We start from the raw sequence: 13,561 nt of genomic DNA on the forward strand, positions 1-13,561 counted from the left end.
ACAGCGCAGAATTTATTTGGACATTCTTAGGTAGATTTTACGTTTAAAACAAAAGAAAACAAATCGTCAAGAACACAATGACATGTCGGCATAGGTTTATCAAAACATCGTGACATTTTTAGTAAACATAACCTTTAAGATTTCAGATACTATTGAAAAAGATATAAACAAAATGTTCTTTTTTTATTTTCAAGTTTTGTCAATACAAATTTGTTATATCTTAAAAAATCTGTTACCATTCTCTTTAAAAATAATCATGAAATAACTATTTGAAAAAAAATCTGTTAACCACGGTCTTTACTCATTGTTATTTGTAACGCAAGACGAGTAATTCGGCTACGTCTGCCTGGAATCACTTTTAGAATCCGTTTAAACGTTACTCGAGGTATATTTATCATTGTTTGTTTGCTCCGCGATTCTGTTACCTTTGAATCATGTTTAGGGGTTATACAGGGTTTTCTCTTTGTTCTTATATATACAGTGTGTTCATATTTAAAAAAAAAATAGTAAGGGTTGACATTTGAAAAAAAATACTGTTCTTAACCCCTATTAGTTCATATACAAATATTAGAACAGCGTGGTTGTCTAAAATTTCTATACATTTATAGTGTTTATAAAAATAAGAAGATTCGCTCTACAAGACTCAAGCAATTGATACGTTTTATAGGCATGTGTTGGACTCAAATCGTATTTTTTTATTTGTGCGTTTAGTTACTTTTTAAATGAGATATATTCAACATCTCTTTTTATTTACATGTAATATCTATAATGTAGGTTTATTGAAAATTGGTGTTCCTGCAACCTTACTGAACACCAATGTACGAGGGAAGTCACTGGCGAATGCGATTCAACAGACAGACACAAAAGCTATCATTGTTGGTCAAGGTGAGAACTACTGACTGGTACACGATGATTCTTTGTTTAAGCTGAGTTTATTTTAAACACACAAAAAAAAAAGACACCGTTCAATAAATCTTTGTAAAAGAGTGACGAAAGATCCCAAAGGGACAAACAAACTCATGAATCGAAAATAAACTGACAACGCCATGGCTAAAAATTAAAAAAAGACAAACAGTCAAACAATATTACACATGACGCAGCATAGAAAACTAAGAATAAGCAACACGAACCCAGCCAAAGACTAGGGGTGATCTCATGTTCTCCGGAAGGGTAAGCAGATCCTGCTCCACATGTGGCACCCGTCATGCTGCTCATGTTATATAACAAATACGGTAAATAGTGTTACCTATATAAAATACTCGAGGTGAAAATCACCAACAAACATGCCAAAATGTAGAAGATATCACACATTTTAACATTTTTGCACATACATACCTTGTCTCATAACAAATCTTGAACTTGTCGAATATACACAATAGATTCATAACTCGAACTATCCAAAGATTAAATATTTGGAAAAAAGTTTGTATAGTGGATAGAAAGTTATATAGTGTGATAACAATTCTTGTTTATTCAATTTACCTTTAATGAAAAAACTTGATTTAGAATGTGTGTACTACATTTTTTTCCTGTATGTACTGTTTTTTGATAGAAGATTTACTCGAAGCGATTGATGAGATAAGAAATGACATACATATACCAGTTTATATCATGGGAACAGTTTCTGAAAAACAGAATTTCCAGTCATTTGACTGGTTGATGATGACGTCATCACCAGCAGAGATTTCCCAAGTGTTGAGGAGTCATATCGACATGAATACAACTAGTTGTTATATCTTAACTTCCGGAACAACAGGTAATAAATTATTTAAGTAGTTATCAAAGGTGCCAGGATTATAATTTAATACGCCAGACCCGCGTTCGTCTACATAAGACTCGTCAGTGACGCTCAGTTCAAAAAAGTTATAAAGCCAAACAAGTACAAAGTATAAGAGCATTGAAGAATATGTTATACCACAAAACGTATTTACTACTAAAACATTACTAAAAAAACCCAAAACAACAAGTACGAATAGTCTCTTTAAAAAAACCACAGGTAAATTGCAGTTGGCTATCGACTTGAATGTTCTGTAAATCAGCAACTGCAGTTAGGTGAATATCATAAAGTAAAGGATATAACTTTCCCCGAACAAAGGAACTGTACAAGTCATATTGTTTTCATATCACGAACGAATGATTATTTTATTAAAAAAAGCAACTTTGCAAACCACAATTAATTTTTAAAACTCTTTAATCAATGTATTTGTGGCCGTTCTACAACTGATAATTCTATTATATTTGCCGATAAAAAAATCGCTTAAGGGGGCTCGCGGGTCTAAATCAACTTTTTTTTTCTAATATAGGATTTTCTATGATTAAACTTTATCTTATACCTAATAGAAATATAAAATAACAATATTGGGTCACCGTTCATTTAAGCTCACAATCTGCCTTCGAAAAAAGCATACATTTTTGTTAATGCCCCCTTTTCCGTTGAACTAATAGGAGAAATATTGCTAATATCGAAATGAAAAAAGAACTAAATTACAGAAATCGCTTTAAATTTACAATTATTTAGTTTATGTACAGCCTGTTTGAAAACAATAGTTAAAAATATAGGTCACCGATGAGTTAAAAAAGATATTTCAATTTAAACGTCAAAAAATGACATTTTTGCACCAAAGGGAGATAATTTGGAGCTTTTTCAATGATATAAACATTTTTAAAGTCATCTGTGGCCAAACCAAATCGATTTGTCCGGGTGATTTTTGTACCATATTATGAAGTAATAAATAATAGTATAAAAAATAAAATTTTGTAATGATAAAACAAATGTTTAATGTTTTGCTGAATTTTTTATACCCGCGAACTTCCTTAAAAAGTAAAATCACAAAAATACTGAACTCAGAGGAAAATCAATTCGGAAAGTCAATAATCACATGGCAAAATCAAATAACAAAACGAATCAAAAACGAATGGACAAGAACTGTCATATTCCTGACTTGGTACAGGCATTTTCAAATGTAGAAAATGGTGGGTTGAACCTGGTTTTAAAGCTAGCTAAACCTCTCACTTGTATGACAGTTGCATCAAATTCCATGATATTGTCACCGATGCATGAACAAAACAAACAGACACAATAGTTAAAAATGTCAAAAATAGGGGTACAGCATTCAACATTGTGTTATCATCTTAATCACTATAAAAACAACAAATGTAACGAAGAAGCACAAAAAGGCATACATCAAATTAACATCCTCATTTTGATTATATTATACGATTTTATCTGTCTATGTAAAATGCACCAATCAAGGAAGGAGGGTTTTGAGTACTGGTGTAAAATTGCGCGTTTGAAATTCGCACAGGTAGACATGAAATAATTTTGTCGTTCAAAGTATTACGGGATGCATAAATACAGTCACGCAAAATAGATATAACAAAAACTGACTAAACAGTATAAAGTAATAATAAATAAAATAATAGTGTGGTTCAAAGTATGACATAAGGATACATAAGTACAGAGTCACGTCAAATGTATATCACAAAAAGTGGGTTAACAATAAAAATACTATTAACAAATAAAATAATTTTGTCATTTAAAGTATGACAAGATACATAGGTACAGAGTCACATCATAAAAAAAAATTGTCGTTCAAAGTATGATGGATACATAAGCACAGAGTTACGTATTTCTTAGTTGACAAAATAAAATTGGTTAACAAGTTTAGTCTTGGTTTGTAGGTTTACCAAAGGCAGTGCAAATTCCCCATTTTAAGCTGGCATCTTGTCCAAAATTATTGCGCTTGGCAGACCTGCACCAGGAAGATGTACTCTACACTGTTTTGCCCTTCTATCACGTAGCTGGTATGTCCGGCTGGTTAAGTTGTGCTGAAATAGGTTCGTAATAATATGGAATCATATGTATTTACGAATTTACTTACGCAATTATTCAGCATTATGCTTTACTAGCGCTAGAAAGATAAGTAAATGGACAAACGCACGAGGTCTAATAAAAAGTGTTATAAAACAAAAACAAAAACAAAAACAAAAACAAAATGTAAAAAAATTAACATTGCAAAAATAAAAAGCAAATAAATTACTAAAGAGCCTGTGTCGCTCGTTTTGGTACATGTTCATACTAAACAAAGGACATAGATAATAAAATCTCATGTTTTGGTGATGATGATGTGTTTGCCAATCTTACTTTACTGAACATTCTTGCTGTTTACACTTTTCTCTATCTATTATGAACTTGGCCAAGTAGTTTCAAAGTAACATATTTTGTAAAGTTTACAAAAATTTACATAATTTACGAAAATTGTTTAAAATTTAATATAAAGAGCAATAACTCCTTAATGGATCAACTTACAATTTTGGTCATAATATCCAAAATAATAACCCAAAACTGCAAAATTTCCTTACAATAACTAATTCAGGGGCAACAACCAAACAAGAGGTTGTCCGATTTGTCTGACAATTTTACAGCAGTTAGATCTTGACCTGATAAACAATTTTACCCCAAGTCAGATTTGTCCTAAATGCTTTGATTTCAGATATATAAGCCAAACCCCTATGTTCCATTTTTAGCCGTGGCGGCCATCTTGGTTGGTTGGCTGGACACATATTTTAAACTATATACTCCAATGATGATTGTGGCCAAGTTTGGTTAAATTTGACCAAGTAGTTTCAGAGAAGATTTTTGTAAAAGTTTTCGAACAACGGACGACGGACGATGGACGACAAGGGATGAGTAAGCTTAAAACGAAAAATAAACACAAGTATTCAAAACCTAAATTAAAAAATTAAAGAGTACTAACACGAACTCCATAAAAAAGCCGGGGTTCTTCTAATATAAAGAGTTCCAGAAGGATAACCAGATCCTGCTCTTCATATGGTTTCCGTTCTGTAGCGTATGAAAATTTAGTGACATTTCAATGTGTCTGGTTTATAGCAATGCAACCACATTGAAAAACTTTAATACATTTGTTAAGTTATAGATAATGCATACTTTAAGGTTTTTCTTGTCGCAGAACACACCGAAGGGTGTCAGGATTGATCAAATGAAAGACCTACCGTAGGGAGGTCTTTCTTTGAGCAATCCTGACACCCCGAGGTGTGTTCTACGACAAGAAAAACCTTACAATATGCATTATCTGACTTATGTACCGTCAAAAAAGTAATTTGTTTTTTATAAAGATTTACAAAATTTGGTATCCTATTTTACTATACTACACTAAAGTGGGATATTCTTTTTTAATGCGGTCAGGTTTTACTACGCCCTACGGCTCATTTAGAATCTGAAACAAAACTCATTTATTAATCTAGATATAAACCTTTTAAAATTTATTATCCATACACAATAAAAACATTACTGCAACTGCATAAAGAAACACACAAATGAATTGTTACAATCCGATAACAGTGTTTGACAAGTACAAGACACATTGTAAGTAAATTATTTTACCAACTTAGTTTATTGAAAAGAGGGGGTATGGTTTTTTTCTATTTGTAATGACATTTCTAACGCGGAAAAGTGGTTATTTTTTCAACAATTTTAACTGAATTGAATGAAATATTCAGAAATATTGTCTTTTGAATAGCAATACATTTTTTTAACATATAATTAGGATATAATTATATACTCTCCCCACCCGCCTCTATATTGAGTAACGTGAATGTTTTCAATAGAATATAAGAATATCTTATTAATAGTTGATCATTTGATAGAGAAAAAATGTGTACATAAATTTTAAAAAATTAAGAACTGACACGAAGACGAATATAAATACATGTAGGGCACAGTATTCAGAGTGTATCGTCGTGAGCATGCATAAACTATTTGCCACTGAATGTTAAGCAAGCATCCAACAATCAATCAACCGATTCAGTGTGACTCAATAAGATTTTCAAAATCGTGCACCCTTATATGTTAAATCTGGCTTTATTTTATGAAAGTCTACATTAAAATTCATCTCACATATATGCTAATGTTTCTGTATTGTAGCGATAAATTAACACAACACTTCACGTTATATTTGTTTTTTTAGCTTTAAATGCGGGCAATGATGATTTCTTTTACACCTATCATCAATTGAACTTTAAAAGATAAATTCCCAAATCGGCAATAAAAAACTATCAGACGAATATAATTTTGAAGTAAATTATAGATTTTTTATCAAGGAAAGTAATGAACTAACACAGGTCTTTATTTCATGTCTTGGAGCAAATTTCATTGAAACCTGGTATCGTCCGGGTTGATTCTGAGAAAGAATGACCTATGGTTCTAAAAGAAAATAACTCCTTATAGGTATATAACATTGTATTGGTTATCTGAATTTACCTAAATGTTATGAAAAGTTCGAATATTATGATTATTCAAAGGAACGTTACTGGGACGTCATTGAGTCTATCTTTTATCTATTTTGTTTTCGATTCAATTCATGTTATTTAGCAAATATTAATTGACGTTCTAGTCTTCATAACACATTAAACGAGTTGTAACTTTCACATCGCAACTATTTAAAAACTTTGTTTAAATGAATAAAAATGTGAAATAAATATCTATCTTATTAGAAAGCAAATTAAAAACAAATGTTTTAATGAACTGATTTTCACAAAATTTTATCAAATTCGACATGATGTATAATATTACAATATTTTTACATCAATTATTTTTTTATTTGAATTTATTTCGCTACCACCCGCAAATAAAATTTTAATTTTAGGTAGCACTGTAGTGATACGTAAGAAGTTTTCTGCCCACCACTTTTGGGATGATTGTAAAAAATACCATGTGACTGTTGTTCAGTATATCGGGGAATTATGTAGATATATCTTGTCATCACCTGAGGTAATAGCAAAGCATAAGCATCATACATATATAATGACTTGCATAGATCACATTTCGATAACTTGTATCTTACAAGCAGTGTTTGAAATCTAATTTTGGACCTACACAAAGTCAAATATTAAAAAGCATCAAGTTCAATCAAATAAAAGGTTAAAACCACCTTATGATTACTGTCGAATTTGGAGTTTAACATTATTTTCTTTACATGTTCTGTATATATTTGTAAAGTATATCAAAGTATAAATGTAAATTAGTATTTTAAGACAAATACCAGGTAACCGAATTGTAACATCATCTTTGTCGTAGCTAAACAATCAAGAGTATCAACCTGGAGGTATTTGACCAGATTACTAGATTTCTAAATAAATTGGATACATCATATAAACATTGTGAAGTTATTACTGAGTCAATATCATTTTAAGAGTAAATAACAAAAAATGACACAATAACTTACTTAAATAAAAAAATTAATAAAGACAACAACTCAAGATCGAGGTTCTTTGTTTATAGAATGTCAAAGCCCTTCTGGTAGGGCATGGAGACCAACACAGCCTAGATAAACATTTAAATAAAACGTTCGCATATTATGTAATATGTTCTTATTTATTCAACATCTATTAATTAGACTAATGAATTCATTTGCATATAACAAAATTGAAAGTAAACAAAATATTAAGATATTTTAGAAAATTTACAGAACCCAAAGGATGGTATTCATTATATCAAATGTTTCATTGGTAACGGGCTTCGTCAAGATATCTGGCTATCCATGCAGGCAAGATTTAAAATACCTAAATTCATAGAATTTTTTGGAGCAACCGAGGCTACAGGAGGACTAGTAAATGTTTGTAACAGACCCGGAGCTGTCGGGAGAATTTCGCCTTTAATGGTGAGTGTTGCTAAGAAATTATGCAATTTCAAATAAATAAGATAATTTTCTTCAAATACAAAGATGGAACGACTGGCGACTACCAAAAACGAAAGAGAAGCCCGATAAGGAATGCAATTGTCCATCGAGTGGTAATATATCAATTCAAAACACCTGTTTGTTGACAACCGTGCTAATTATTGTGGAGAAAGTAAAATAATGGGCATTGTCTTGGTAAATTTGCAAGGAAAAATTGACGCATGCTAACGTACGATACATAGCACAAAATTATATATCCCATTACACCTCAACATCAATCTCTTGTAGCAGTTAAAACTCGTTTTATATGTCGTCCAAATAATCATTTTCATTTTGTAACTTTTGTATAAGGATGGTTTTGTATAATCGATTAACGAGATTAAACCTCGGTAAATTACTATCGGATTAATTTGTTTCCATCCTTTTGACACCTTATATTGGTTGCCTTTGTGTGAAATAGCAAAATATCAAGTATTACTAATAAATTTTAAAAATGTTTTCAAGATCAAACACTACAATATGTAACAGAACTTTTGAAATAAAAAAAAAGATGAACATTGAATTCTCCAATTACTGACTAGATGAAGTAACATCTTTTTTGTTTTTTGTAGAGCTGATCCTTACGTAGGGATCATCTTGTACTGACACAATTCTCAACAGAGTATGCTTCTTGACTATAGTCTAATTTATGACACTGCTATTGCATTAATGTTCTATTTTAGAATAAGCTGGATCCTGCTCCCAAGTATTTACTTAAATATGATGTTGTCACAGCAATTCCACTACGTAATAAATTGGGACGTTGTATGGAAGTCCAGATAGGTTGGTATTACATGCGTTTCATTATTCGAGCTTGCCATATTTTTGAATATTTACGTTACAAATATGTATTGAAAAGCAGTTGCCCATCAAAGAGAACAAGGTATTAGAGTTATTTTGTCATTGAATATGAAGCAATGTATTCCTTCGTTTCATCCTTTGAACGAATGAGTTGAAATTGCCGATACACTTAGTAAAATGTTTCTTTTATCTAAACACTTGATTAAAATAACATTTTTGCAATACAAATTTTCATTTAGGTGAACCGGGCATATTGATATGTGGAATTCCTCCTTTGTATAAAGTTGAAAAAGGTTTATACAAAGGTAACATGGAGATGACAGAGAAAAAGATTGTACGTAACGTGTTCAAAGAAGGGGATGCTTACTTCAACTTTGGTGACTCGTTGTATCTAGATAAAGATTACTTTGCTTATTTTCATGACCGAGTTGGAGACACTTTCAGGTACTAATATAATTTAAAGCAAAAATACTATTTTGAAATTTTGGTATTTTAAGATGAAATAAAGCCTTAAGTAAATAGACGTAAAAAAGAGAGTGACATTTTGTTGTTGTTAATTTTTACTATACAACACATCGTTTTAGATTGAGTTTAAACTTATACATTGTTTTGTAACTTGATCGTAAAAGCTCGTTTTGTCTGGTTTTATTTAAATTTGTGTGATGAAGTTATTCAAGTCTACAAATGGTTTGTTGAAACTGTCCTCGCGAGTAGATTACACAAAATTGACGTATTAGCCAAAGTGAAATAAATATCTGTTTCAGTTCTAATAATAGATACATATTTCTTCAGATAGAATATTCTTATACTTTGCCAATATGAAGAGTTTACTCTGCTTTTGTACAAATATATATAAAAAGTAAAACATAACATGAAATGATAATTAGAATTCAATATTCGTATTTCAATGGAAACAATTCAGAAAAAAATAATGCAACAATAGTCAACCGATGTTCAAAGCTCACGTATTAATTACTAGAGGAAGAATAATGGTTTACTGAAACAAAGCTTAAACGGTTTTTATCAGTCATAAAAGAATTAAATCATTTCATTATCTAATCGGTTGACTAAACGGGGCAGAAAATAGATACTGTCATAAATTGACGTTAAAATTTCGTTGATTGAATGTTTGCAAACAAACACGAATATGTAACTACGTAGATAAAAACATCTTGTTTTAGGGAAAGACAAACAAAACTTTGTCAAAACACCACCCTGATCAACATGAAAATGCTTTTATATTTTTTTCGAATAATAAGGATTTTCGACCCTAGCGATGGATTACCTTAACTGATGTTGCAAAACCTGTCGAAATTTTCGGAATAATCTTCAACATTTTAATCCTGGTATCTATGATGATTTTATCTGAAAATTGTATAATCAAAGATGTCGGATTCATTGATTGACAGCATTTTTGTATGTTTGGAGGCTGTGGTTTAAACAGGCAATGGACAATCCCATTGTATTCCTCTTCTTGCTGAATTGTTCTGTTATTCATATGAATCAGTCATAATTCGGGAGCTTCCTAGATAGAAGGAAAGAAACCCATCACTATCTTCAAAGTTTGATGACTATGATGAACGCATCTAGCCACTTGCCATTAAGATAAAGGATACAATAGATACAGTCTGCCTCATATCTTGAATTATATCTATAAAATCAAAAGTGAGGATCGATTGAAAACAAAACATTTCGACAAAAGGACATAAAATGTAAAAAGTGTTATAATCATATCATTATGTAAAGGTGTAGTTGTTGCTCCTAACGTTTAACCATGGTAGTAATATTGAAAGGAATAACAACAACGCCAGTTCAAAGGTTTCATCTGCGTTACCGCCTATCTTTCGATTATTCGTTAATCAGTTTACGATATGGAATGCTTGTTGATTCTCTGCATGTGGTCGATCAAATCACTGACACTTTTCGGTCATTTTCGTGTTCAGATAAATAACGAACAGATAAGCTGTTGTCGTATATTCGTGCAAAGTATCCCGAATAGTCCACTCGTTACATTCCGCTGATGTACAACTGTCGAATAGAGTAATTCATTTAATGTTGATTTAAGTCTAATTTTTCTATTTCTGTTTATTTCGATCTTAATAATTTAAGATGACAGCTAGCACATATAAAATTGAGAAACAAGGAAGGATAGGTTTCAATTTTTATATTTACAGACAATAAAGACGCCAATGTTAAAAGTTAAGAATATGGTTGTACAACAAATATGTTTGGACCCCCTATTATTAAATACGAATAATTCTAATTATGCGTGTATACCAGTCAATTAAAATGTTCACAAACGTTTCTATTCTTTAAAATATTTCGTATAAAATGAATTTGCGGTTTAATAGATAGCACCAAGCTCATTTTGTCTGTCATGTTTTTGTTTTTGGTGTAGCGTGTTATATTAATACTAAAATTGAGAATGGAAATGGGGAATGTGCCAAAGAGACAACAACCCGACCATAGAAAAAACAACAGCAGAAGGTCACCAACAGGTCTTCAATGTAGCGTGAAATTCCCGCACCCGGAGGCGTCCTTCAGCTGGCCCCTAAACAAATATATACTAGTTCAGTGATAATGAACGCCATACTAATTTCCAAATTGTACACAAGAAACTAAAATTAAAATAATACAAGACTAACAAAGGCCAGAGGCTCCTGACTTGGGACAGGCGCAAAAATGCGGCGGGGTTAAACATGTTTGTGAGATCTCAACCCTCCCCCTATACCTCTAGCCAATGTAGAAAAGTAAACGCATAAAAATACGCACATTAAAATTCAGTTCAAGAGATGTCCGAGTCTGATGTCAGAAGATGTAACCAAAGAAAATAAACAAAATGACAATAATACATAAATAACAACAAACTACTAGCAGTTAACTGACATGCCAGCTCCAGACTTCAATTAAATTGACTGAAAGATTATGATTTCATCATATTCAACTGTAGTAACACACTTTTTTGAAATAGATATCTACTAACTTATTATTCCAATTTTAGTTGTCCAGTTTCAATAATGTAATCAATGACATTTGTTTAAACATATACATCAACTTAAAATACTTGAAAGTAAATACACTTTTTTAAATCTCGATAAACTTTGCATCAGTAAAAAAATGCATGTGTTGATTTGTCTTCACTTCATTATTTATTTTTATAATTGAATAAAATCATATGAATTTGGTACAGAGCTTTGCAGGACATTAAGTTATAAGATAATGCATATTTTAAGGTTTTTCTTGTCGCAGATCACACCGACGGGTGTCAGGATTCATCAAATGAAAGACCGACCGTAGGGAGTAAATATTACTTCCATGGTTAAACAGAATCTGTCACGAGCTAGTTGACTGTTATGTCATATTTTTTACAAATTAATTAAGAACTTGTTTCAATTGTCGTTAAAAACAAACCCGTCTTCTTTGCTTTGACTTTGACTTCACATAATGATCATAATCCTCGAATTTGTACTTATATGTAACATAAGCAATCGGGCATGTGCAACAGCTAGTTGAGCATGATCAGCTAACACATTTAGGATATCTGAGATCACATAAGTTTTTTTTAAAGCTATCTTTGTAGTGTTTTGTAGACTTGTTTAACTTTTGATCGTCTTTCTTATTTTACACATTGCAGATGGAAAGGCGAAAACGTATCTACTACAGAAGTTAGTAATATTATTTCACAGTTACCATTTATCTTAGACGCAAATGTATACGGAGTTACAGTTCCTGGTGAGTATTTCAAGTGGTTTTGACAAATTAGTTCCAGTTGAATATAATACATGTATATACTAGTAAAATTTTAGTTCCCTGTGAGCATATACAAATAAACTCATCGTAGATACCAGGATCAAATTTTATTTTTACGCCAGACGTGCGTTTCGTCTAAAAAAGACTCATTAGTGACGCTCGAATCAAAAAATGTTTAAAAGGCCAAAAAAAAGTACAAAGTTGAAGAGCATTGAGGACCAAAAATTCCTAATTTTTTTTGCCAAATACAGCTACGGTAATATATTCCTGAGGTATCTATTCCAATGTATATGGAGTATTAGTTTCCTAAGGGTATATCAAATGTATACAGACAATTATCTCAGTATGACAAATGTATATGTAGAACTGGTATCAGGTCATAGTGCATATGTCAACTAAAGCTATAAAAAGAAGATACGGTTTGAGTGTCAATGAGATAACCCTCCATCCAAGTCACGAAGTGTACAAAGTAAACAATTGGAACTAAACAAACAGCCTTCAATACAGAACGTTGGCTCACACCGAACAGCATGTAATAAAGGGCCTAAACATTACTAGTGTTAATTAATTCAAACCGGAAAACCAACAGTCTTAATTGTATAAAAAAAACGAGAGACGAGAAAAACAAATCCACCACACCGCCGAACAACATGTTCCTACCTTAGGATTGTCTAATTACTATGAAAAATTTGTGCATAGCTATAGCAGATGAAGTCAAGAAACATGTCATTGAATGAAGCTCTATCAGTTTACCATTGACAGTAATTAAACTCTCTGAAAACACTAGTTCATATTTTCTTTCATATTCATTGTCCTTTTCAGGTCATGACGGGAAGGCGGGAATGGTTTCACTGACAATTAAGGAGAACATCGAACTTTCACCTGAAAAGCTACAACATATCTACACTCACTGTGAACAGAAATTACCAAAATATGCAAGACCTTTAGTATTAAGAATTGAGAAGGACATGCGAACAACTTCTACATACAAGCAACATAAAGTGACTCTTATGAAAGAAGGATTTGACCCTGAAATAGTGTCTGATCCAATGTTTTATTTGTCATCAGAGGCCAACACGTACCTACCTCTAAATTCAACAACTCATCATCATATGACAAAAGCTAAATTATAGAAAGGAGAGTTTGAAGCTTTTACAAAATAAAAGTTGTAAAAAATGTTAAGTTAAAACGTTTGAGTTGATATGTCGTTGCTCACTTTTACACGGAGTTATTGGTCCTCAATTCTCTTTAATTTCGATTTTTATTTGGCCATT

The 13,561-nt window shown here is 31.6% G+C and overlaps 1 protein-coding gene across 1 annotated transcript; it reads left to right on the forward strand.

Annotated features, from left to right (window-relative positions):
• The first annotated feature begins 1,556 nt into the window (after positions 1-1,556).
• LOC143056905 (long-chain fatty acid transport protein 2-like) lies at positions 1,557-13,470 on the forward strand. Its single transcript, XM_076230089.1, has 8 exons — positions 1,557-1,756; positions 3,682-3,837; positions 6,666-6,790; positions 7,488-7,679; positions 8,420-8,519; positions 8,777-8,981; positions 12,172-12,269; positions 13,110-13,470. The coding sequence occupies exons 1-8, from the start codon at positions 1,612-1,614 to the stop codon at positions 13,418-13,420; spliced, it is 1,332 nt and encodes a 443-aa protein (XP_076086204.1). The 5' UTR covers positions 1,557-1,611; the 3' UTR covers positions 13,421-13,470.
• Positions 13,471-13,561: the final 91 nt, after the last annotated feature.

The sequence above is a fragment of the Mytilus galloprovincialis genome, chromosome 13 (genome assembly GCF_965363235.1).
Source record: "Mytilus galloprovincialis chromosome 13, xbMytGall1.hap1.1, whole genome shotgun sequence".
Classification (NCBI taxonomy): domain Eukaryota; kingdom Metazoa; phylum Mollusca; class Bivalvia; order Mytilida; family Mytilidae; genus Mytilus; species Mytilus galloprovincialis.